This window comes from Idiotropiscis lumnitzeri, chromosome 21 (assembly GCF_059441095.1).
Source record: "Idiotropiscis lumnitzeri isolate Australia: NSW breed Sydney's pygmy pipehorse chromosome 21, RoL_Ilum_1.0, whole genome shotgun sequence".
Classification (NCBI taxonomy): Eukaryota; Metazoa; Chordata; class Actinopteri; order Syngnathiformes; family Syngnathidae; genus Idiotropiscis; species Idiotropiscis lumnitzeri.
Window position 1 is genome coordinate 9,172,477 of NC_142411.1, and position 25,053 is coordinate 9,197,529.

At 41.0% G+C, this 25,053-nt stretch overlaps 2 protein-coding genes across 12 annotated transcripts in view; both read right to left on the reverse strand.

Annotated features, from left to right (window-relative positions):
• Window positions 1-183: 183 nt before the first annotated feature.
• LOC148316862 (dihydropyrimidinase-related protein 5-like) lies at window positions 184-12,525 on the reverse strand. The gene is made up of 14 exons (XM_088286756.1): window positions 12,412-12,525; window positions 7,317-7,428; window positions 6,829-6,978; window positions 4,832-4,990; window positions 3,977-4,156; window positions 3,794-3,862; window positions 3,343-3,387; window positions 3,186-3,261; window positions 2,958-3,114; window positions 2,499-2,640; window positions 2,273-2,415; window positions 1,997-2,204; window positions 1,742-1,919; window positions 184-1,507 (listed from the first exon to the last, which is right to left on the reverse strand). Exons 2-14 carry the CDS (start codon window positions 7,413-7,415, stop codon window positions 1,422-1,424), a joined length of 1,692 nt encoding a protein of 563 aa, XP_088142882.1. The 5' UTR covers window positions 7,416-7,428; window positions 12,412-12,525; the 3' UTR covers window positions 184-1,421.
• A 220-nt stretch (window positions 12,526-12,745) lies between these two features.
• LOC148316863 (DNA (cytosine-5)-methyltransferase 3A-like) overlaps window positions 12,746-25,053 on the reverse strand; it is a 30,837-nt gene continuing 18,529 nt past the window's right edge. For 4 of the 11 annotated variants that reach the window (XM_088286752.1, XM_088286751.1, XM_088286743.1 and 1 more), the window contains 17 exons: window positions 22,959-23,165; window positions 22,413-22,571; window positions 22,183-22,290; window positions 21,624-21,771; window positions 21,353-21,496; window positions 20,931-20,975; window positions 20,669-20,748; window positions 19,973-20,085; window positions 19,476-19,659; window positions 19,236-19,320; window positions 19,001-19,146; window positions 18,812-18,902; window positions 18,575-18,723; window positions 18,247-18,332; window positions 18,075-18,171; window positions 17,740-17,858; window positions 12,746-17,517 (listed from right to left, as the gene is read on the reverse strand). In XM_088286752.1, the coding sequence (XP_088142878.1) occupies window positions 17,376-17,517; window positions 17,740-17,858; window positions 18,075-18,171; window positions 18,247-18,332; window positions 18,575-18,723; window positions 18,812-18,902; window positions 19,001-19,146; window positions 19,236-19,320; window positions 19,476-19,659; window positions 19,973-20,085; window positions 20,669-20,748; window positions 20,931-20,975; window positions 21,353-21,496; window positions 21,624-21,771; window positions 22,183-22,290; window positions 22,413-22,571; window positions 22,959-23,165 (2,103 nt within the window). In that variant the 3' untranslated portion in view covers window positions 12,746-17,375. The remainder of the gene's footprint in view (window positions 17,518-17,739; window positions 17,859-18,074; window positions 18,172-18,246; window positions 18,333-18,574; window positions 18,724-18,811; window positions 18,903-19,000; window positions 19,147-19,235; window positions 19,321-19,475; window positions 19,660-19,972; window positions 20,086-20,668; window positions 20,749-20,930; window positions 20,976-21,352; window positions 21,497-21,623; window positions 21,772-22,182; window positions 22,291-22,412; window positions 22,572-22,958; window positions 23,166-25,053) is intronic. The other 7 variants (XM_088286754.1, XM_088286750.1, XM_088286753.1 and 4 more) reach the window with 5 other exon arrangements.

Genomic DNA, 25,053 nt, shown 5'->3' on the forward strand with positions numbered 1-25,053 from the left:
AATATGATTCGAGTGGGTCATGACCATTTTGCAGTAGGCTTTACAAATGCAACGTGACAACCTGGATGCACTTTGATCCCATAATTCCCGTACTGATTGTACACCACCTCTACGTCATATGCTCATGAATCACCGTGCTTGGAAATTAAATGGGCTTTATAAATAAATGAAGAGGCATCGGGACACTTTTTTCTATTTTATTGTTTAACCAATACTTGGTTGTAAGAAACAAGCAGCCACAGTAACATATTCAACAGGTTCACTTTCCAATAAAAATTCACAAACTTGACAACGCACAGTCACTGACAGTTCACAGTGCCTTCTAAACAACAATCATCCACAATAAAATTAACACATTTTATGCCCTTTTAAAATGAAAAAAAACAAAAACAAAACAGCACCAGTTGTGAACCTGCGGCCATCCATATTTGTCTCGATGTGGTTCTTTTCATGCATGTTGTGTGCAATAATAGGGGTGACTCACTCACATTGGCACATACATTTAACTAAAAGAAAACATCCTAAATATACAGTACACAGATAAAGAATGTGGTCATGAATAACATTGCTGTAAAGGAATGATACACTTGAGGAGGTGAGGAGATCTGTGCTTTAGTAGCATGTGTAGCTCAATCTTTCTGCCCTGTGGAGGCTCTCCTGAAATATGTGACCATTTTCATTTTATTTCTTGCCAGTTGTTAGTTAACTTCTATTGTGTGTTGTATATAATTCAGAACATAAAAGTAAATATACATGTCGGAACTACACTGGGATATTTGTCGTGACAGTCGGACTGTTTGGAGAGCGTTTCAGTAAAGATCACATAACATGTTGAACAGTTTTGATGTCATCGCCACACATCAGAGTCCGTCCGTTGGAAAGAAAAACACAGAAACCGCAAAGGAATCAAGCACAGTAGGTGGTTTTAGCATAAACGGAATTCTTTACTCATTACGCTGGATTGCTGTGTGATGGGGATGTTTTACTGAATCCAGTTCTACTCGTTTTAAATATTTAAAGTTAACATAATTTTGTTGTTTTTTTTCTTGTACTTTTTCCTGTAATTTTTTACATTTGAAATGGAAAACTAACGTTTTTTCTTAAGCATTCCGTCATTTTACCTTTTTCTTCTGACAAGCACCTTAACAATGAATAATCAGATATTTGTGTTCAGCTTAAATTCAGGGAATAAAATCTTACATAGCACCTTGACTACGGTGTACCTTATCATTTCAGAACGAAGACTCCAAATAGAATCACTTCAGCAAACTGATCACATGGTTAGATTGTGGCCAATCTCTCAGACCAAGTTCCCTTTTTTAACATTAGACGTGTGTTTTAAAATCAGTGCAGTTTTCTTGGTTGTTCAGAAATATAAAAAAACAAAGAGGCTCGGATGGTTGATTTCCTTGGGCCAGAGTTTACCAGATTCCGCTGGAGCGACCACCTGGAGGGGCGAGGATCCGAGCGGAGGACCTCTTGGGGATGTGGTCATCAACCTGAGACCCTGTGGAGAACACACAATTAACCTGTTTTCATTCAGATCAAGTCATTAAAATGTAATGGACAAGTCTCTTTGGTTGGATACATCCGCATGCAAAAAAGAAGACATGAAACTATGCCACCCACAAACCAAACCGGGGATTAGATAAATATATGCTTTTTGAATCTCATGCGAGAATTTAAATTTGCTGCTTGGTGCAATTATGACTTTAGTGTTTGGATATTTTTTTTTACATACCCGAGAGGCTAAACGAGCTCTCATGGAGGTCTCGAACCCCCTGTTGCACCCTCACCACGCCTTTGTTCGTGCCGTCACCATCAATGGGGCTCAAACCAAGCTCCTTCTTCATTGCGTTGGCAACTTTGACCACATCACCAGAGTAGGGATCCCTGTCGACACCTTTATACGCCTGAGCCTGTCCAGGAGGTGATACAAATCATGTAATTAATTTGATAAATAGTCTTGAGTTTATATGTATGCAAAAGTACGCACTTTTTCTCTCTGCACCATCTTCTTGTACAGGTAGTCAGGGAAGGTACGCTGCGGATAGAATTTTCCGGAGCCCTCGGCGCACATGAACATTGCATTTTCACAGACCAAACGTCCACGGCTAATGGTGACCAGAGGAACGCCGTGGCAGCGCATTCCCTCGTACAGGTTGAAGTCGCCTCCTTGCACCTGAGTGCCGACAGAGATCGTCCTGCACAGAGAGCAACATGAGTGGTTTATGACACACTTGCAGGATTTAACCGTCCCGTGGTAACTCACCTAGTTGCATCTGGATCCCATACCACAACATCGGCGTCTGCTCCGGGGATGATGCGACCCTTGCGTGGATACAAGTTGTAAATTTTTGCGGCGTTCGCGCTCGTCACAGCCACAAAACGATTCTCGTCCATCTTTCCTGTAACCTGAAGGAGGGCATTGGTATGTTGGCGTGAATAAATTTTTGACAGTGTGCGCGGCGACATGAATGGTAGCTTTTGCGACATACCACCCCGCGCTCCCAGATGACGCTCATCCGGTCCTGGACTCCTGGCACTCCGTGGGGGATCTTGGTGAAGTCCTCCTTGCCCAAGGCCCTCTGCTTGGTGCTAAAAGGACGGTGCTCTGATGCCACAACGCTCAGAGTGTCACTGGAAACAGGATGTGTATTTTCAGTTGATGCTTAAGTTGCACATTTGAGAAGTTTGTGGAATGTCTTTTAAACATTTGGCAAGACACTACATCACAGGAGGAAAACTAACAGTTAATTATGGAGGGGGCCACAATTTTTCGTCAGTGCTACTGGAGTGGGCTCATAGGACCACAAACTAAAAAATGGAAGGGGGGGTGATTTTTTTTTTTTGGGAAGGGGATTAATCGGGAGCCAGTCAGAGTCCCTGCGTTACATGACAGAGAATAATTTTCACCATGGCCTATCGTCTACAAACATCCTGAACTGTACACGCACTTGCCCAACAGTCCCATGAGGTAGCCAGGGGTGTTGGGGTCGAGGCGGAGAGGAGGCACGATGACGTGGGCGGCGGCGTGAGACCAGTCCTGGTGGTAATATTGCATGCCGTTCAACACCGCGTGAGCGACTGTGGTCTCTGCATGGACCACCTTACCTACGGAGACAGGAAGAGCATTATTGTCATCTGTCATCTCTGTGTGTGTTTTTAATCAAGCTGTGACAAACCCTGCATCTTGGCAGCTGCAATCATATCCCCAGCGGGCATACTGGAAACATTCACCAGGTAGATAGGGCAGTGAGCCTGTAACCACACACGAAAGAAAAAATGACTAATTGATCACATCATCTTCACCAAGTCAGCACATTTGTTTTTACAATTTACCCTATTGGCGATTGTGACAGCTCTGTGTGTAGCCTCTGATTCCAGCTGCAAAAAAAAAATAAATAATAATTATTATAAGCAGACATAAGGTTCTGTCATTAATTTGTGTGTAACTCCTATATACATTTTTGGCATACAATGCTTCTTTTTGGTGAGAATACACAATCAAATTTTATCAGATCTATAGGCAGAATCAGAGGATATGATGTAAATGCAAATTACGCAATTTATCAAATAATTTGGAAGCCATTCTGATTTCCTTTAAAAAAAAAAGTACCTTTAAATCTAAGACCATTGGACTCACTTGGAAAAGGGTTCCATTTAATCACAAGCTCATACGCTAATAAAACTAAAATTAGCATTACACGGTTTGGGCTTGAGTTTGATTTGCTTCATCTTGTAAGTTTGATCGTGTTTTGCTCCTAAAAAGGACAGAAAAGAAAAATGTTACCTCTTCCGGACGGCTGACCTCAATGCCTTCGGGTCCACTGATACCCAAATCCAGAGCCTCTTTCGCACCCTATACGGAATATGAGGTAGACACAAAATTTGAAAATTATTTTTTAAAAATATACTAACTTGAATGACAGAGAATATTTACACAGCTATACACTCTACACTATACACAGCGCACCTCTGCTACCAGCTCGCCGTTCTCGGCGTGGACACGCGCGATGGCTCCAATGTCCTTACAGGTCTGCAATGCCTGGTACAGCTCAGAGTCCCTCAGCATCATCATATCCTTGTAGGCCATGAACATCTGGAAGGAGTTCACCCCATGCTCCCTAACCAGGGTCTCCATCTCATTATGCACCTGAGCGCGCAGCAGATCAAGGCACAGGAATGAGTGTGTTTGCTATATGGGGCATGAAAAGAGCTTGACAAGAAGCCAGAATTAGATCACACTGCATCAACGACAAACACAGTCCCTATGAAATATATTGAATATAAAGCAGTAAAAGAAATGATAGAATCGGGAGATTTTAACTACACTGTGAGGGTTCTAGGAAGGTAAAACACTTTAGATAAAGGTAGCTAAAACTATAGCCGATGTATTTTTATTTTTTGTATTTATTTTATTTTTGAAAGTATACAGGGACAGTGCATATTAATCAAACAGTTTCCCGTAAATATGACAGATTATAGCCAATGGCTAATTTGCATCCGTTCTCCCTGTGAATGTTAAAAGGGTCATTTGAAAAAAAAAATCGCAGACGGTGGCAGTGCCTTCAATTGCTGTGTATGCACTGTCTCAGCAGATGATATAGCAGAGATTCTGTAGCCAAAGGCTGAATAAAAAACATTGTGACTCAGAGTATCTGTCTAATGTGCTCAATGAATATGTGTGTTAACCTAGTTTGTGTATGGTTTATAATCTAGGTCATTGCACAATTCACCCACATATATAAATGTAGGCATGTATTTTGGTTCATTGGGTTAAAAGCTTGAGAGGTGTTTCCTGACAGATGTCACGTTGCTCTGACTTTACCTTTGGCCCCCACCAGGTCACGCCGACATGCAGAGCGTAGTCGCAGCAAGCCTTGGCGTCAGCGAGAGCTCGGCAGTTCTCGTAGGCGTCCACCAGGGAGCAGTGTTGCTCAGGCAGGACCAGCGCCATCACCATTGTGGTGCCGCCCATCAGAGCCGCCTGGGTCAAGGGAAAATAAAATGAAAGAAAAGATTAGTACATAAAAGTAACAATATCCCTGGGTTGTCTGGATGCAATGATGTCATTGTAATTTTAATACTTAATTAAAAAAAACGACATGTCCTTAAACAAATGCAATTACTTTTATGTAAAATCTAAAATAACACCTAATGTGAAAGGATGTATTGCTCCGGCTAGTTCTAAGCGTAGTACAGCGGTTAAAAAAAAGGAAGCTGAGAGGTGGAGGAAAAGAAGAGTGACAAGGCGAGGAAACTGGGATGAAAACCACATGAGGCGAAAGCACCGCTCAGCTGTGACTCACCTCTGCTAGCTCAGTAATAAATGCACTATAGTGTGTAACCATGACAACAGACATTGCCCTACTATGACATTCGTGTTCCGACCATCCTTGGCTCTCTCTGCCACTGTGAAATTACACCAACAGTCACCTATTCATAATCATTAGAGGCGAACTGGAATAATGTTGAGGTGGTGGGAAAACAAGCAACATTTTGCAATATGTCCAAAACCAACCCATTTTAGCCATCTCAGGACGCGGCCATTTTGTCACTTCTGTCGACTGAAAATGACATCACAGTTGCTGAGGGCTCAGGTAACGACCAATCACGGCTCACTTGTTTTCTGAAGCTGGGCCATGATTGGTCATTAGCTGAGCCCTGACCAACTGCGATATAATTTTCAGTCGATTGAAGTGACAAAATGGCTGCCGCCTGAGATGGCTAAAAACGGGTGGATTTTACTGCTTAGCTCATATTCTGCAAACGCAATATTAATCCGAATGCCATGTTTCGACTAGCGGGCCTGCATAGAACATTTAATTGAAAGAAAATATTGGGGTTTACTTCAGTATGTAGGCTAGTGTTTACAACACACCCAAATAATATGCAAATTACTTTCTCATGTTAATTTCCACTAACCGAATACAAATGCACTCTGTCTGGAAAGTGGATTGAATTAACAGTTGATTGAAAAAAAATGCTACGTGGCACATGAATCCACTGTTTTATCCCAAATCCATTACTAATTTAGAGACCACCATCCCCTACTGTGAAGATAATCGCCTTGGAAGAAACATAAAGGAGACTAAGATGGAGAGCAAAACACAGAGAAACATGGAAGGAGCACAGAGAGAATTCAATAAGATGCTTTGATGGATGGCAAATTGAAACAATGAATAAAGTGTGAGACGTTCAATATTAAAAGCAAATTGGAAGGTTTTCCATCATGTATGTGCAAAATAATGAAGCCAAAATGAGTTTGCATACACTTCCTTCGGGACGTATTGAATATCAATCATGGAGCTTGTTCAGGCAAGTTAGAGCCCGGAATCAAGCGTACCCACACTTATCCTCAAGGAATGGAAGGATGTCGAGTTTGTGAGGAGATGTTGGGACAGAGGGGGTGGACAGAAAAAATGGCGGAGAACGGTCCAGTATGTAACACACACGCACACAAACACAATCCTGATTTTATTTCTCCCCCCATTAGGCATGGGGTTGGTTGCCATGGTAGCGAGGTCAGTGGGTAGAGAGATGGTGATTAGGGGGTTGCTGGGGTGAGCAGACATGTGGAGGATTGGGTATGCCCCCCAAAAAAATTCCTCTCACCCTATTTCACTTGGCATTCCATTAGATGGTTAAGCCAGTCGACTCACTAAGCCGCAGCAGCGCTGTTTGCAGCTTAATCTTCCAAATACTCTAGTGATCGACATTAGAAGACTTCTTAGTACCACCTCTAGTTACTGTTGTCTGTCAGCGGCAGCAAAAAAAAAAAAAAAACCCCAAGTGCTGCTGAGGATGTGGTTTGTGAAGGTGTACCTTGGTGCCACTGTAGAAATCATCCTGGATGGCGGCGTTCATGAAAGTCTGCTGCAGATGCACAGAGGTGTCTATTCCACCAGGCAGCACCAGCTTCCCAGATGCGTCGATCACCTTAGCCCCACCCGGAATCATCAGCTCCTTCCCAACCTATAACACACACCACATATATTAAAAAAGACCCAGGGACTCTAATTTGAACTTGAAAATGTATTTTTAATAGCTTATATCGATAAAGTTGGGTCTTTTGCTATTTGTCTGTTTGTATGTGTCTGTAAGTAGGCCGTTCTGGCCCAATTTTACTTGACAGGGTAATTTGCATAATAACTACCACACACTGAGTTCCTCTGCGCATAATTGTGCAATTTACGCTCAAATTAGCCAGTGGTGTCTTCATGCGACCAGTCTGGACGCGGCGGTGTAATCATGTTTTGCTCTTTTCACAAATCTGACATTGTTGCTGTTGATTTGTATTGAGAGGAATTTACCTGCTGAATGATGCCGTTCTCAATGTAAACATCAGCTTCGTGGGTGAAGTCATCATTGACCACTTTGCCTCCTTTGATGAGAATTCGCATGGACCCCATGTTGGCAGTCAGTCTGATAGAAAAAGAACAATGTCAATTTGTTTTACCGATACACTTTCTACATATGCGTAATAACGATGTTTGGAATATAATTTGCAACAAAGGAAATTGCATGTTGACCAACTCATTTTCCAATTGCATTGCCTGCATAGACATGCCAATTACATGTAGGGACTATTGATCGTTCGCGCATGCAACAGAAAATGTAACTGAAACCGCAGCAAAAAGAAGACTTAATTCAATGTTCCCGTAGGACTTCCCCTTCAGAATCATGCATCTAATTAACCTAATTGCAGTCCTTGTTCCCCCATGATGCGCTATGAGAACTTAAAACGTGAAACATGGTGTATGCTAAACACGTCCCACCCTCATCCATAGAAAAATATACCTTTGGGGTGTTTCATTTTGTGCTGTGGTACGTGTGTCATATAGTCCATTATCATCCCAACAATGTATGTTGTGATTTTACACCAATTTGTGGTGTTAGCTAAAACAAAATCCTCTTAGGTCTCCTGAAAAGATGGATAGAATACTGAGCTTCTCGTCATGACTATCACACACTAATTCAACTTCTCCCAATGTCTACAATTTTTTTTTTAATCTTTTATTTATTTTATTTTTTTTACGAGGAGCATTCATCTAAAAATTCTCCCAAAAATGCATTCAACACACAGTGAGAGTTTACTCCTTGTGTGGGTGTGTATTCTTGCATGGATGCCCTGTTTGCAATGAGCTCGCAAGCAGGACACAATTGAGTCCCAGTCACACGGAATCAAGTCAAAGAGATGGATGAGAACAAGGGCGAAGCAGAGCAGAGAGGAAGGGGAGGGGGTTGTATAGGGGAAGAATGAACACGCTAAACAGTAAAATGAGGAGCCCCCTCCCCAAAAATACATTTTAAAAAGTCACTCAGGTGGACCCAATCCTTCTCAATGCATCTTCGGCATCTTTGGCCAAACTAAAACCTTACGTTCGTGTCGTTGTAGCTTCTGCTTGTCTTGATGACAGTGATGTCTACGCTGGGAATATTTTTTTTTTGGGGGGGGGGAAGGGAGGAGGTTATGGAAAGTAGTGGCCCTCAGGCTTGGCAGTCAGAATAAAAGAGTGGTTTCCCAGGAGATGGGAACTGGGCTGCTTTCAGTGGAAACAAGGGCCGAACTCGAACATGATCACACACATGCAAACGCTGGCATGAGCTGCTTATTGAACATCCACTCGATTTTATTTTGGTGAAATTTACGCAGTTTCAATCATTAAGATTAAAGGGCAGGATGAAAACCAAAACCAAAGCTCCACTTGTCAATCTGAGGCCAAATGTGTGAACAGCAAGTGTCATTGTATCCTCAAAGCTGTCACTGCACCATCACGCAATTGAATCGCTGCACATTTTGAACCATGGAGAGCCAATACAAGAAAATTCAGAAAACAAAGATAATGTTACTCAGTTTGAAGAGGGATTTATTTTAACATTGTGGTTGTAGTCGTCAGTGATGACAATTAGCTGAATATTAAGGACATTATCCCTCTCAGATCCCTTTCTGGCAATTTCTTAATTTTGAATTGGATCTTAATAGGATCCACAACTACAGAATAGCTAATGTGGACGGTGAGTATGTGGAATGAGGAGACGGCACTCGCAATGCTGCTGTGACATCAAGTGTTGTGAGAATGTGATGTGATGTGAAGAGGCGCGAAGGTTATTAGACCAGTGTGAAGAACACACAAGCAGTTGAGGATGAGTTGTTGCGACTTTTGATTCGAAAAAACTCAACAATTTGGGGGGGCCGACAGCGGCTGAGTATCGAACCCGCAGGGAGAAGCGATACTGAAACAGCGATACAAATGTGAAAAATGTAACGAACATACTAAACAACTGCACTTGGTTTGACGTTTGTATAATTAGTCACGCTTGAAGAATTTGAGGATCAAATGCACACTTAATTTGGATAGAGGGCAACAGACAAGCACAAGGCCGCATCGCTCACTCACTCTCAGACCAGCTGCCCTTCAGTTCACATGCACGCAGACATACACGGATGGACACAAATGTACACATGACATATAAATGCACATCACTGAACACAAGCGTATGCTTCACTCACACACACACACACACACACACTTTCGACATAACGCCTATTCAAGTGTAGTTTGCTCTTCAAACTGAATTTTAGGTATGTGCGCGTGAGCGTGTGTGTGTGTTCATGCTGGAAGTGAGAACGTGGTAGACAGCTGCTGACTTCTGATCTGGGGTTTAATCACTGCTGCAGTGACAAGGCATGTCTTTGTTATTTGGAACAAATGTTGAAGCAGTGTGTGTGCGTGAGTGTGTGCGTGCTATATAAAAAGCCAGAACATCAGACAATAGGACAACCAATCAATGATAAGAATAGACATGGCATGCAGAGATGCAAAGATTGGGGGATAAAAGAAGAAGGAGCTGCCGAGAGGTTGATGGATCAATGGAAGTATTAGTGAATCAAACAAAGATATAAAAATCATGACAACAGTGATACGGCAAAGTGGGGCACCAATGAGGATTAGGTTCATCTCTCTATGGCCAGATGTTAGTCTGCATTTTCGTGACAGCTGATTTTTTTGGGGACTTGGAACGTCACTGCATCTGTGCAAGCTTGACAGTCTAACAATATGGTGGATGTACAGCGGAACTGCCAATTGTCCATGTACGTATATGTAATACAATATAAATAAATGTATGATTGTTTAAGTATAGTAATAATTAAGTATTTATCAAAGCGTGCCCGTCAACTAGATGGCAACTAATCCAGGTTGTACTCCCACGGCGGCGCAGCACTCCCTCTCATAGAACTTCAAGCCTGTGCGTACCTACGTAATTACCATCATTTCGTCTAACAGATTTAGGCCAGTTATGAAAATAGAGCCCAAACTGTCGAGGAAATGGATGCAAGATGGCAACATTTTGACCTTAGCGCAAGTTATTTTTAATTACATTTTCCTTGCGGAGAAATGTGTTTTGAAATATGAACAATTTAGAGGTTGTCAGCTTTTCAGTATAAATTGTGTTCCACTGCACCGGGGTCTCCAAAACGCCATATAACAGAAGCGTCGTAAAAGCAGGATCCAACGTGTATCATTTTCACAATCGTTTTCACAAACAGATGTGTAGAAGACGTTCGATCAGGGTAGGCAAGTGAGGCAGTGCCGCCCTCTGCTGTCCCGCCTCCTGCATGGGAGGACTAAAATAAAAGGAAAAACATTTCATGATTCTATTCAATTATGTTCCATTTAAACTTTATTTTTCAATAATTTTATCGATAAAATAGCTAACCGTGCATATTTCCTGTTCCACTAGATGGCGAAGAAGGAAGAGACAGTTGGGTCAAATTGACCCAAATAGTGGGTTGGTCCAAAATTGGGCTATTTTTGACCCAGCAGTTTTAAGAGTGGGGGGGGGGGGGGTAATCATCTATTTTGGGTTCATAATTTTATATCCGACTCCAGAGGAATAGTGCCTGACCAGTCAGGACCTCACCGCACATCACTGCGTGCATCTCAGTGATTCCCGTATCCATCTGTATCTCATCAGTCATTTAATTTGTCAGAAAAGTATTTGTTTACCACAAATAATGTAGTTTGGTTCATCTATCTATGTCAGTGAGGTAAAGTGGCAGGCAGAACAATAAAATACACCTCCACTGGATGGCAGAAGGAACATAATCAAAATGTGTATTCACTTTTTGGGACGTTTTTGTTTGGTGTTGTAGGGTGAGATTATTTTTTCTAATCTGAAATACTCTTAAGCGGTGTGGCTCAATAAAGGTCCAATATTGTTTAGCCCGTTCAGTGTTGCAGGGAGATGGAATTTATGTCACAAATTGCTGAAAATGTAAGCATGAGAGATGATATTTGCCCCATTAATTCTGGAGAAATTCTAGCGCATCTCAATGCCAAGAAAATACACCAAAATGTTCATTTTGCAGAGTCATGACTCAACAGAACGCCTGCACTGTTCACTCTAATTCGTGTAGTGGAACAACCTCAATCGTCAGGAGGATTAATGGAATAAGAGAAGACAGAAGGGTGGATTAAGACCTCTGCCAGTTCTTGCGTGTGTAGAACCGATGCAGTACTAACAAAATGTGGTTTGTAACATTGCCATAATAGCGAAACTACAGCTCCTGTCAAGGAAAACATAACATCATGGCTCATTAAAATATCCATCTTAGTAAGATTTAATTATCTGCTTCGAAGAGATGCTGTTGCACGATGTGCCTCGCCTTTCAGAAATATACTGTAGGTGCAGCTGCAAGGTGTCTCAATACTTTAGTCGATCTCATGAATATCGTGTACAGGCCCATTTGTTCCCATTGAGATGATGTCATATTTATACTGATAGATTTGATCACTATTATAGACACCAAAAAGAGACATAATAGGGCAAAGGCTAATCTAAAAGAAAGGAAAATCACAAAATCACTCTCTAACACACCTTTCCTGTTGAACATGCATGACAAGACAGAGAGATTTCAACGCCGGTTCAACTGCATGGCGACCGTCCTCCCTCCATCCTCTCACAATACATTTGGTGGTTAAGAGAATAAGCCGTGAACGAATAAGAATCTTACATCATGGGAAACGCAGGTTTTATTATTGCAGTGTTGGCACGCAAATACACACACACACACACAGAGAGTCGTCGAGAGGCATTTTTAACACGTTGATAAGCGTTGATGATCAATTCAGTGCCACATTCCGATGGGGTGGGGAAAAACACGCGCAAATAAATAATGCAATGACGTGCGTTTTTTTTTTTTCCCGGATGGCATCTTTGAGGGATAATTTAGAAGATAGCACAGTGATTGACAATAACGGTAAATTAGCTTTACAATGCAATCAGAATAATCAATACGACAGGTGGTTTTCATGGCTTCAGCTCAACGACGACGAACTGACGTCAGAGCAAGTGTGATGCTTTTTTTTTTTTAATTTATTGTTATTTTTTTAGGAACCTTACCGGTTATTTCCTCGCGTTTCCCTTGGCCCTCTCTCCTGGGTGCTTGCTTGCGGTGTGTGCGAGCGAGGAGGACAGCTGGCACAGTGCGAGGCACAGATGCTGCCACGCCAGGCAGCAACCAATGGGAAGCCTGGAAATCCACACTTTAACCGAGACAGTTGACCAATGGGGGACGAGATATGTCAGCCGACAGGGGCGTGTCTCTCGCCAGCAGAAATTGATGCGTTCAAATGGCGTCGGAATGTGATAAATATACTAATTAGTGATTGTGACGTCATTATTCCAGCTTTAAATTTCTTACTACGCGGCTACACTCATAAAAACATTCACCAGATCACAAGAAACAGTCCTTTTTTTATTCACGGTTCTTTTCTTACATTGTTCAAGTACAAAGTTAAAATGCCTTTTCATTAGTTCATATTCATACAAGAGTAAAATAATAATAGTGCCTCTTCATTACTACAACAAACTTAAATACAGTCATTGTAAGACAAACTTTTATACTCCTAGCAATATATTTTTTCTTATTTTCAGAAAACAATTGTAGCACCTTTTTGAAACACCAGCAGTTCCACTTTTCCTAAAAGCTCATCTTTCATTTAGTCCTTGAGATGAGTGTCATCTGAATGCGCTGCAGCATTGGGTCTGTAGATGTTGTGTTTGTGTACGTGCAGTGTTTGCTGTGTGTATGTGGACAACAGTAATTTATTGTTTGTTTGTTTTTGTGATTGTGTGTGTGAGTCTGATATCAGTGTTGAAAATTGTGCATCTCTCAACCTAAAAGCTGTCAATAGCCAAACTGTCTTCACTGTCTTAAGACAACATCAACTTCAGCATTTGACAGCTGTCAATCAAAACTATGCCTGCCTTCCTCTGGCTTTTGCCTCTTGCACTCTCAAACAGAAACATGTTCCGTCACACCAAAAATTCAGACGGTTGTCTCCAGCCTGTTTGGCTTGCAATCAAATTGATGATTCAAATTCTTTTTATGGAAAAAAACATGACTGCATCTGACAAATGAAATAAAAATAGTCTGATCAATATGTAGGGTTTAAAATTACGTTGTCTAACTACTGTAATTATCCTATTCAGTTTAGGGTTTGAGCATGCTCTGTAATTACCACACTAACAAAACTAATTACATGCATAGCTGCAACAGAATGGAATGTAGTTCGGTCAGGAATCACTGCAAGTAAAAAAAAAAATGCGTCTGATGACAATGTCACTTGTACAATATCATAAAATGCCGCACTACTTGGGTGGCCTACTGTATATCGCTATCCCTAAAGCAATGGAAATATAAATTACATTCTTGTATGGCAGACATTGTGCTCATTGAACATCACGTTGATGGGTGGGAACAATCAGCCGAGCAACAACTTCGATGACGAATACGGTGGAGCCTCTCAGGTTGAATGTTTGTCGGGATGCAGAGTCAGAAAGGCAGAAATACCACCCAAGTTTTATTCATCTTCCAGATAAGAGCAGATTAAGCCAATCGCTACCATTATGTGTAATTTAGATTCAATTTCTCATTCGTCATTTTTTGCGAATTTACCCTTTGTTGATGCAAGACTGCAGTTGGTGTCATTTGAACAGATTTCTTATTTGAGAGTGAGTCTCACTTCCACACCAGTTCTTCTTTCAAGACAAGGTCACTACAACTAACTGTAATATGTTCTCTCTAGCTTCTTTTCCCTCTTGGTTGAGACTGAACTGAACTGAGCACCGACCTGGAACAGTATACACACACACACACACACGCACACACCCACAATAACGGATTATTATTGTAATTAATACTACCATTATTATTATCACTCCCTAATCTAACATGAGATTATACTGACAGACCGACATGCAGTAACTGAGGGGAATGGGGGTGGGGTGGGGGGTGTAGGAGCACCAATGCGGCGCAGGGTTATGACGTCACAACCAGCAGTGCCATGAAAGGCCTGGTGGTGACAGATGTCCTGCGGAAACACAGTGACTATGCATCTTCTGTGCATTAACAATTGATATAGTTCGAGTAAATCAGCAACACTGATGGTGTTTCCAGCAACTGTGTATAAATTATGTGTGTGTGTGTAACCTGCACTGTAGAGCACTGTATAAAGAGCAGAGTTGAAAAAGCACCTGAAGGTTGGTTGAAAAAGCACCTGAAGTTTGGTTGTATAAACGGAAAGTAAACATGATGGCGGGAAAAAAAAACAAAACAAAAAAAACAGTCAAAACTGCTGGTTTACGGTTTCTGATTGTTTGTGCACGTGTGTGTCGACTGTTACGTCTCCAGTTGTTAGCTGGTATCTGAGGAAGGTCGGAGGATTGGAAGGCTTTCTTTAGAAAAAGTGGTCAACATGGGACCAAAAGCACCAGAATGAAAGATGTCTCAAGGTAACAAATAAAGTCCCCATTGTTTTCGATTCGATTTTCAAGAGGGCCTGCACCACCACACACGAACAACACACAGTGTGTCTAAGTGAAATAATGAGTAGATGTCTGCCTTCCTCCTTCTAGTGGATGCTGTTGCTCAACAACTAGACAACACTTTGCATCCCTATGAAGTAAAGCAAGACAGTAGAGCTGCAAAAACGGGTCGCTTACAACCGAGCCATCTTATAGTTTGTCACCCAACAACACAGCAGCAGAGCACAGGAGGCCGAGGCACAAGATTCGCTGTTTTCCACCACGAATCTCAATTACTTTATCTTCTTTTTGACACAGTGCTACGGCTAGTTTCATTTTTTTTCCTTAACAGGCTTGAATAATCTTTTTGGATGAGTTAAACCTCAATGAGTGGAGCCATTTCAATAACACTTTAAAATGGATAGAAAATCTGTAGTTGGCAGTAGGGGTGAGAGAGAATAGTTTCACAAAATCGCTCAGGGTCTAGTACGCATGACATTGATATGTTGGCGATATCACACTCGGCGTAATTGCGGGTAGGGTCTGAAAAAAAAAAAGTCGGGCGATGAATGGGAACGGGCACCAGTCGAGCATAATGAGAGTCAACAACTCAGGATAACCAACGATAACGAAATATTCACAATTCCGATGCTGAATTTAAATCCAATCAAGTGATTGTCTTTTTTTGATATACAGATAATGCATGTCATTGAATCGGAGCTCAGTACTCTAGGAACTTCATCAACAGTAACAGGGAATTTCATACAAAATGTAATTTCATAAGTTTGTGCATATTTAATGATTTTTTTTTTTAAATATTATTGTAATATTGGAGTTATAATATTAAAATAATGCGGTAAAATTGATTCTTACGTCTGGGTTACAGTAATGAGCAAAGACATGCACCATTGCAATCCATTAGCCAGTGATGGAGAGATTACTTTTTCACACAAAAATCCAAATAATTATGTCTAAAAGCGTGTGACATAATACAAGATAAATTATATTAATTATCACAGTTAATGAAGCTACAATGCTTCAGTCACATGCAGGTAAAATTGAAAGCTACAGCAAATAAAAACGGATCCAACACTTATTCTGCCCTACATATTGACAGTCAATTGTCAAAAATAGGCACTCAGAACAATGAGCATTCCAGTCACATTATGTGAATCAGATACAGTTACACATGTGATACAACAGTGCTAATTATGACTGTTGGAATGCGTTTGTAGAATAGCAGCAAATACTAGCAAAACTAAGTGTATGCTGTATTCTAACTGGCAGGAACTATTACAGTACTTGCTTTGCATTTGTGTTGTTACCAATGCAACAAAAAATAAATATTGTGAATATAAAAGACTTTATATTCTTTTCATAATGTTAATTGATTTAAAAAGATCTAGAAGTTTCAAGTAACTTCAAATATAACCCAGCACATTTTTGTATGAAATCGCACTTAATTCCAAGCCGTACTTTATTTTTCTAGCCACTTGAGGGCACTAAATACTTTTGAAAGGCACATTCCTATACAGTGAAGAGTTAAATGTAACCTCAGTGGGATTCCTAAAAGACCCTTCCGAATCGCTCTAAAAGACAGATAACGTTTGATACCCAAGTACAAATGAAAATATATTTCATGTAACTTTGGCTCACTGCTCTGGCGATTAACTCATCCACTGAGAATTATTCAACACAGTAATAAAAGAAGAGTTATTTTAGTGAACGTTACCATGGATTGTTGTGTTGTTTATTAATTTCTCGCTCAGCCCACAAGTACACTCTGTAGCTGGTTTAACCTCCGTGCCTGCTTGGAAGAATTTGGCTGGGAGGGAGCCCAAACTGCAGCAACTGAAAAACAAACGGAGACTAGAAAGTCTCTGAGAGCACCAAGAACTGTAAAAACATCGCATGAAAGTGGCATCATTTGGCCTTAACTACAGCCTGGCCAGCACCGCAGGTTTTAGCTGGTGTATGTGTGTTTGGATATTTATGTTCATTGCATTGGTAATGCAACTAAAGCACCTCCACTTTGCGTGTCATGTCGTACATAGGTAATAACACGATTTGGTGATGTATTGAGAGAGATGTTGTGTGTTGGTGCCTCGTTGAGACTGTAACTAATGCAAAACAGCAGAAGACACCAGTTTAAGGTCTGGTGGAAGGAAGTTTGCGTGTGATATACAGTACAGAAACTGCACTCGCAAGTGTGTGTGTGTGTATGTGTGTGCAAGGTAGCACCTGGGCACAACGATTAGCCAGTAGGTTATACGGGTTCTAGGGATGAAATCCTTTGCAGTGTGTGTGGTGTATATGTCTGTCAGTGTGGTCATCTGTTTCATCTGTGTCAGCCAACCTTCATGTACAAGTGGTGTACTATGTACAGTTATCTGTTGTCACAAGTGGGTGTGAGCATGTTTGTGTGTGTGTGTACGTGAGAGCTAGGGAGCGAGAGACCGCATGCCCGTGAGAAAGAGAGAGCGAGAATGAGAGAGAGAGAGAGAGAGAGAGGAAGAGAGAGAGAGAGAGAGAGAGAGAGAGAGAGAGTTGCTGTGTGACTAGTTGCAAGCGAAGTACTCCTTTAGAGGGGCAAAGAGGTGCCTGATGACCGGAACACTCCACGAACGTCCCAGCAGCCTTTGCCTGGCCAGACGACTCATGTTGGACACGTCGGTGTAGTGGACAGGGAAACCAAACACCCTGAATACACACATGTAATCATTTAGAGAATAATCAGAACATAACTTTGGTCACCAATACATGAAATTGATTTGTTAATTCAAAAACAAAGTCGGGTTTTCAATGGTGAATTGTCATAAAATGTTCATTTACAATTTTTCTTTCTTTCTCAAATTTTTTGTCCATGTGCCTGTGTACTGTATCTAAACTATAAACACACCCACGTTTACCTTACAAACCTACCTTTCCATCTCAGTGCACCACAGGATGTCCTCCTTGTTGTCCATGTAGACGGGGAAATGCTCATCTTTCCCCTGCTTCACAGAGTTGGAGCGAGTCGTTATCGTACGCAACTTCTCAAACTGGAATTTGCATCCAGAACCAAACACAGACACACAAACAGACACACACGCACACACACAAACAAATATTGTTTCTTTTTTTTTTTTATCGTAAATCTATCCTGCGATATAGGGTTTGAATGACTATCTGTGGCAAAAATAACTGAGCTCCATTAATTTTCGCAAAAGACAATTGCACAATTGCAAACACATATCCACACACATGCAAACTGATACCTTGGCAGTTCGACCATGCTCAAGACACTCTTGCAGGTCCAGCTTGTCATTCGTCATGGGGCTCAGGGGTCTGTTAGTTGAAGATATTTTCAAGAAGCTACTTCAAAATTATAAATGTTTTCAAATTGATGAATTGTGTCAATTAGTGTGTGTGTGACTGTCTTTTTATCACCTTGACATGCCTGGCAGGTTTCCCCAGAAGTATCGAGCACGGTGGGCAGCAGAAACTTCCTTGGCATCGATCATCACAGGGTTGGACTGAACAGAGAACAGTTATTTACTTTCAAATCTTTATTGTGATTTAATTTCTAATTGGATTTATTGTTGTTGTCGTCATTTTTGGTGATGGAATCAGAATTTGCATTAGATTTTTTTTTGGGCTCATTACATCTTTATGTACAGTCTAAATAACCTTTGAATCTGATTTTATCTAATCTAATGGCAAAGGACAAACAAGGCTAAGAACAGGCATGCACTGCATAAAATCCAGAGCTTAGTACCTCTAAAAAGCGAGATATGTCCCGTTTGTCACTGACTCCCATGGCAACCACGTTTTCAAAGAGCCAGAAGAAAGGCCGCTCGTCACCCTCTTTTGGTCGAGCCTCGTGCAACAGACGGTAAAACTCGAAAAATAATCGTCCCGTTCCCTCTGAGGAAATTCAGTAACATTTACGTTTCATAATATAAAAATTTTAGAGTAACATTACTGAAATTTTCCCAGAGTGTAATATATGTACCATAAAGGCCCTTCCGGGCAGGGTTAACTATGGAGAGGTCATTGCAGGGGCTTCCTCCGATCACCAGGTCAAATGGTCCCCACTCTTCAATCTTTTGGACAAAATATATAAAATCAATCAAATATATCGACATCGATACGAATGAGAACGTGAATAGAGAATTTAAATATCAAGAAAGATTTCACTTACATGTTTATGGGTTACGTTGCGTACATCGCCCACATACATGATGCGTCCCTGGTGTCTGACCATGCCGACAGTGATGGAGTCCTCACAAACCTCGGACGCCACATACTTATCAACCTGGATGCCCAGATCCTTTAGCACCAAAAGACCTGAGTGTGTGATACATCACAAACAATTTCGATTTGTGATGTGATAAACACTTCTCAGCAGACACAAGCACACTCGCTCGAGTGCACACCTGTGGCGATGCCATCAAACAGTGATAAGACTCTGATTGGCTGCCTTTTCTCTGCTGCGACTGGAGCATACAACCTGGCTGGCTCCTTGGAGACAAAAATTATAACATAGTTGGGCTTGTGAAGATCTGAGAAATTGGATAGAACTATACTGTAGCGTGTGTGAATTTTTTTTAGTTCAGGGGTCACCAATGCGTATCTACTGTTTGTATTTGTACTTTAATGACACAAATAAGACTCACAAAGTCCTGTTCATGATTGTTGGCGAAAAAATGCTGCAGTCGGCAAGGCCAGTCATCCCGTCGCCGCAGTAACCCATAAGTGTTTCGGGGCCCACACATGTAACAGTTCCATGGATCTTCTTTGATGGCTGCCGCTGCTGAGCCGATTCCGACCAGCAGATCCACGCACTCCACGCAGAAACACCTGAGCATAAACACATACATGAAGAAGCTTTTGTCAAGACCATTGAGATGCAACACATGAAATGCTGACTTTTTCACATTCCTGGGATTATTATAAAAAAAAAAAAATCATGATGGAATTATGCCTGCGCTTTTAACGGCAACAAACAGACCCTGCTCTGTGTTATTCCAGTCAAATAAATCAGCCAATGGAGAGAACTATATTTCACAATTTGACATAAAAGGAACTGAAGTCCAGTCTAAGCTCTTGCCCTTGACCACATAAACTCTGAGGTGGTGCACACTAATCCCAAGATCAACAGCAGCGTACTGACCTACAGCAGTTGTTGTTGCCACACATGAGCACCTCCCTTCCTCCACAGCAGATGGTGCAGTAGGATTGGTAACCGTCATCATCATACTGGTAGGCACACTCTAAAAAGGAATTCTATCAGAGCCCAGAAGAAAAGCAAAGGTTGAAATGATTAAATCTTGTATTTCATTTTTATCTATATTTTATTGAACATGAATATGTGGACAGTAATTAGTAATTACGTTAAGCACTAGCATTGGAACTTTAAAAGGAAACTTTATAGTCTCAACATAGCAAGCTATTTTTTTGCTGTCCATCTATTTTGGACAATACTTGCTCTAATTAGAGTTGCAGGTAAGACATAGTTGTAGACTATCAGAGCTGACTATAGGTCAGCCAATTTTGGCCTTTATACTTAATTTTCTTATCTGATGGTTCAATGGGTTGTCGATGAAAGGCAAACAGTTGAAACGACATCGGCAAAGTGTGCTCCATGGTAATCAGTGCCATTGCAACCAGTCATCCAACTTAATTACCACATCTTTTATAATGGTGGTTTATTAAATATTTGTTATGAACAAACAAGATAAATTTATTTAATAATAATTTTTTAAGTATGATCTTGAATTGGTCACATTTTGTTAGATGATGTTACCCTCACACAATTTAACTGAGAGTGTACAAAATAATACTTGTGATTTATCAGCAAGCTTCTTACTTTGCAACCCACGCACATTGCGCCCATGAAGAGAGGATGTTCCAGAGAGACGCTGAGGCTTCCGCAGGAGATACAGATATCTGAGGGATAGAGGGTGGTGGGATGAACGTAACAAATGACCACAGTCACACATTGTGTTTTGTTAAAGGTATAAAGTAAACCTATTATACATTTAAAATACTAGATTTATTTACTTCTATTTACTGTATTAAAAAAAAAAAAATAAAATAAAATAAAAATACAAATATATATATATATATACCTTCTATGTTCCGGGTTTTCTTTTTTATCTCCTCTATAAGTCGCTCTGGAGAAACAAAACAAAGTGTTATTAAAATGACATACATAATGCAGCACATGTTAATGTTGGATTGTATTATACAATACACATACAAGACTTAAAAATCTTGTGCTAATACAATAAATTTAAATGATTATATATCCTGCTATATTAAAGACCATTTGTCATAGAACTGGTCAAATCGCTAAATAAGAATATTAACATCCTATTTTGGCATAGTAGTAGCTCATTGACTAATTTGGTATGGAAGTCTTCTATAAGAATCTTAATCCATCCATTTCTTATTTCGAACTGTGTTTACTTGAAAGACCGTGTAAGCCGCTGGGCAGGTCACCAGTCAAATCACAGGGTAGCACTTAATTTCACAGTAAACTTGTCTTCACCTCTGGTTCCTTCGTCGATCACCTCTCTGATCTTGGCTTTCTCCGCGGCGTTTTTGCGAGTTTTTTTGGCAGGGGGAGGAGTATATGCTGCCTCTGGTTCTGCCCACATTTCAGAGTAGACATCTTTATATGGGTTCTGCTCCTCTGTGAAGATCAGCAAGTATGACATACTGTAAGTATAGACAGAATTGATATAAGCGTATGTGTGTGTGTGTGTTTGTAAGTGGGTGTGTATGAGTGTGAATTTTAGCATGCGTGCATGCATACATACCCTCAGGAGGGTCCAGTGATTGTGGGCCGTTGGGTAAGAAGCCGGTCATAGCCCATTCTATCATCTGTCTGGTCTGAGGCTCCACACCTTCTACGTCGTCACTCGGGTCACAGGAAGGAGTGGGTCGTCCTGCTCGCACACTCGCCACCTTGATACAGAGCAAACAGCCACATTATCCATCCAAATACACACGCATGTGAGTATTTAGTCTTTTATATCCAAAACATCATTAAAGGCATGATTTTCAAAGGCTGAATGAGAGGTTTCGGTAAATATGTTGTGGTTTCTCATCCACACGCAATCGTAGGTTTGTCTGTCTTTTGGGAAATTCTGGTCAGGGTGAACACTTTCCAAAATCCTGTCGTTGCCATTAATGCGTAGATGCTGAAAACTGAGCTCTTAAGCTAGTGTCATTTAAAATGATGCCATCTATATGAACTCTATCCAAGATGTAATTCAATTTTATACAAATAGACGTGAGTGCAACTTTTAACAAATAACAAGGACAAAGAGTAATTTTCCTTACGTCACTTAAGATGCGTAAAGAGAAGTGTGTTACCTGCAGAGCCTCAAAGATGGCTTTACGGTACATGGGCTGTTTGTTGTAGGTGGGCTGGTGAAAGGCAGACGAGAAGGAGCTCAGCAGCATGAGTTTCTCCACGCAAACCTGGAAAAGGAGACAAAGATGTGGAAGATTTTAGATGGTTAAAAAAAAACCCTGCAATTAACTCCGACTAGTCAGGAAGGACTTTTAAAACAGAAGTGCCTATGTTTGATCAATTTACTCACCACAGAGAATTTGCCATCCCCAAACCACATGACCCAGCGTGTCCCATCAGCGGCTCGACTACGGCCGCTCATCCACCAAGAAACAATCCTGCCAGGCCACCAGGAGAAACCTCGTAGCTTCCCGAAAACCAGCGTGCCGATGCCAAAGCCCCTGCCATCCTGTGGGCATGCAGGGGAAAAAAAAGTTTAAGGAATTTCACTCCTCATTTTGAAGGTTGAAAATTTATAACTTGCCCAGTTTGGATACTGACCCAAATTAGTGGGGTCAAAATGCTTTTATTTTTTGTTCGTTTGCTGGTTTGTTTTTGCACAAAAACTGAGGTTGAACAGTAACGATTGGGGAAGACTTCAAGCTTCGAAACAACCTCCATTTTGCTTTTTTTCTTCAGCTTATCGTTTTCTTGATGCCACCGCAAAAGGGGTGAAAGCGAGAAATGTAAGGTAGTATTTCGCTGCTCAGTTCAACATGACTAAAATGACAACAGTAAAACATCAACAATAAAAAAAAAAAAGAATGAGAATTTGCTAAGCAAATTCCGCTTTCACCTGGTATTCGATCTCTCTGGGCGTTGCCTGGTCTCCTCTGGCGACTGGTTCTGGTGTTACGGCAACAGTTGGCGAGGCAGGATCTGTTTGTTGCTGGGATGGCAGAGGGTCGGGACTGGCTGGCTCCTCCTCTTTTTGAAAGTCACCTTCTGATGTGAGGTCATCCATCATGCACATCTCAGCTTCCCTGTAAGCCCGTCTCTCTGCCTGTGAAGATAAAGCGGAGGTCGGTGTCAACAAAAGGCAACTTGGGAGAACACTTCAACAGAATTGTTTTCTTAAAATGTATGCCAACATATAAAACATGAAATCATTTCAATGGGGTGATTTCATAGGTATTGTCAGGTCCCTTCGACTAATATTTGTCTTTCCAAAGTATTGCTGCTGCGGGCAGAGAGCAAGATATACATTTGTTTCAAGTCATTTTTGCTCTATTCACATTTACCCGCAGCCACCAAAAAGATTCTCAGATTGCTATGAAATGTGGGCCTTCGCAGTTGATCTGTTAACTTTTCAAGATCAAGGCTTCGGAGCTCCAGGCTGAGAGAACAATCCCTTAATTGATCCTGTGAAACAGGAAGTGAGCAGGGCGGGAGTGCAAGCTGGGGATGCAGTTCACTGGGTTCAACTCAGGAAGGAGGGAAATAATACAAGGCGAGTGTGTGGCAAAGCGCAAAAAACATATACAAGAATTCCAGGTGGTAAACATGATGACAACACTGCTGCACAGTTAAACACAGAACACGAGGAATGAGTAGTACAAGCTCAATATTCACCATAGCCCATAATTAGATATATCATACTAGCTTTCATCCCTTGTTAGGGAACAAAAATTCATAAAGTTCTTGACTGACGCAAAAGGCAGCTGCTCTTTTATGATTCATCTTAATGAGAGTTACAGTAATTAAGGCTCCTTAAACTGGAGTTAGCACTCCGTAAAGCACACATCTCCGCCAAGGCTGGACTGCGAACCAAATGTAAACATTGCACAGCTCTATAGTTTGTGTTTATTTGCTTAAGCACATTGTAAAGAATAGTCATCTGTAATCGGCAGTGTGTGCTCTAACAACGATTAGGCAATGGTTACGTGAAGCTCACAAAAGCAGTCCTGATAACAGGGTTGCCACTTAACAATTGTATCTAAAAATGGGTGGCTGTTAACTAACATGAAATAATTTACCAAGTCATAAAAAAATACAAAAAAATCGCATCGCATAACGCTCACAGACAGGGCAAAAATATGGATAAACCACTGGTGTGACACGATATGATGATGATCGCATAACGCTCAAGGTACAAATAATGTGGGAAATCTTATAAGATGTATATCATGAAAATTTGATAAAAGTTGTAACCTCAACCCACTTGAACAGTCTGACACTGACTGATGAGAGAGCTGCAAAATGTCCAAAGCCATGGAAAAAAAATAGTTTGTTGTTTGAATAGATCAGAATGATTTACAAAGCACATTGTTCACTCCTCCAGCTGGCCTGTAAACAACATCTTAAAGGAATGAATGTGTGGAGCAAGCAACAGTAAAGTGACGGCATAAATTACTCACTGAAAGAGACAGTAAAAGTGAGAGTGACTATTCACTCTCCCCTCAGTTTGACCCGAAAACTCTTCTCGGTTGATGTTGACATCTGACCTCATAAACTTCTAATCGTCCTGTTACATGCACCATAGGCAGACCACACACAATAACTCGCTGACACAAACACACAAAAATGTGGAGTTTAAGAGAAAATCCATATCGTTGTAGGTTTCTTAAATATTCGGATGTTTATATCAATACAAATTATCCTTGAACTTGGTCACATATTTGTTCCATGTGTGCAATACACCAAGGAAAGACAAAAATGAGAATGTGTTAAAAATCAACTACTAGGTTGTACAATGATCGGGTTGATTCACAACATTAAATTTGAAAGATTTCCACTATAGTCGCTTGTTCAGTTCAGTTTGTTTGACAGACCGACTTAAAACAATTATGGGAGACCAAATTGTTAAAATCGTAATTATTGCAAGACTAAGTGACAGTATCAAAGACCTTCCTGATCCTTTCTTCAAAGGGTGAGCATCTATTCTTAGACGT

What these genes read in the sequence shown, in the direction of transcription:
- LOC148316862 (XM_088286756.1), bottom strand. Translation starts at nt 7,415, where the DNA reads ATGGGGTCCATGCGAATTCTCATCAAAGGAGGCAAAGTGGTCAATGAT. An exon ending in TGCAGCTGCCAAGATGCAGG is followed by an intron (nt 3,115 to 3,185) that starts GTTTGTCACAGC and finishes CTGTCTCCGTAG; the next exon opens with GTAAGGTGGTCCATGCAGAG. An exon ending in GAGCTCGTTTAGCCTCTCGG is followed by an intron (nt 1,508 to 1,741) that starts GTATGTAAAAAA and finishes TGTTCTCCACAG; the next exon opens with GGTCTCAGGTTGATGACCAC.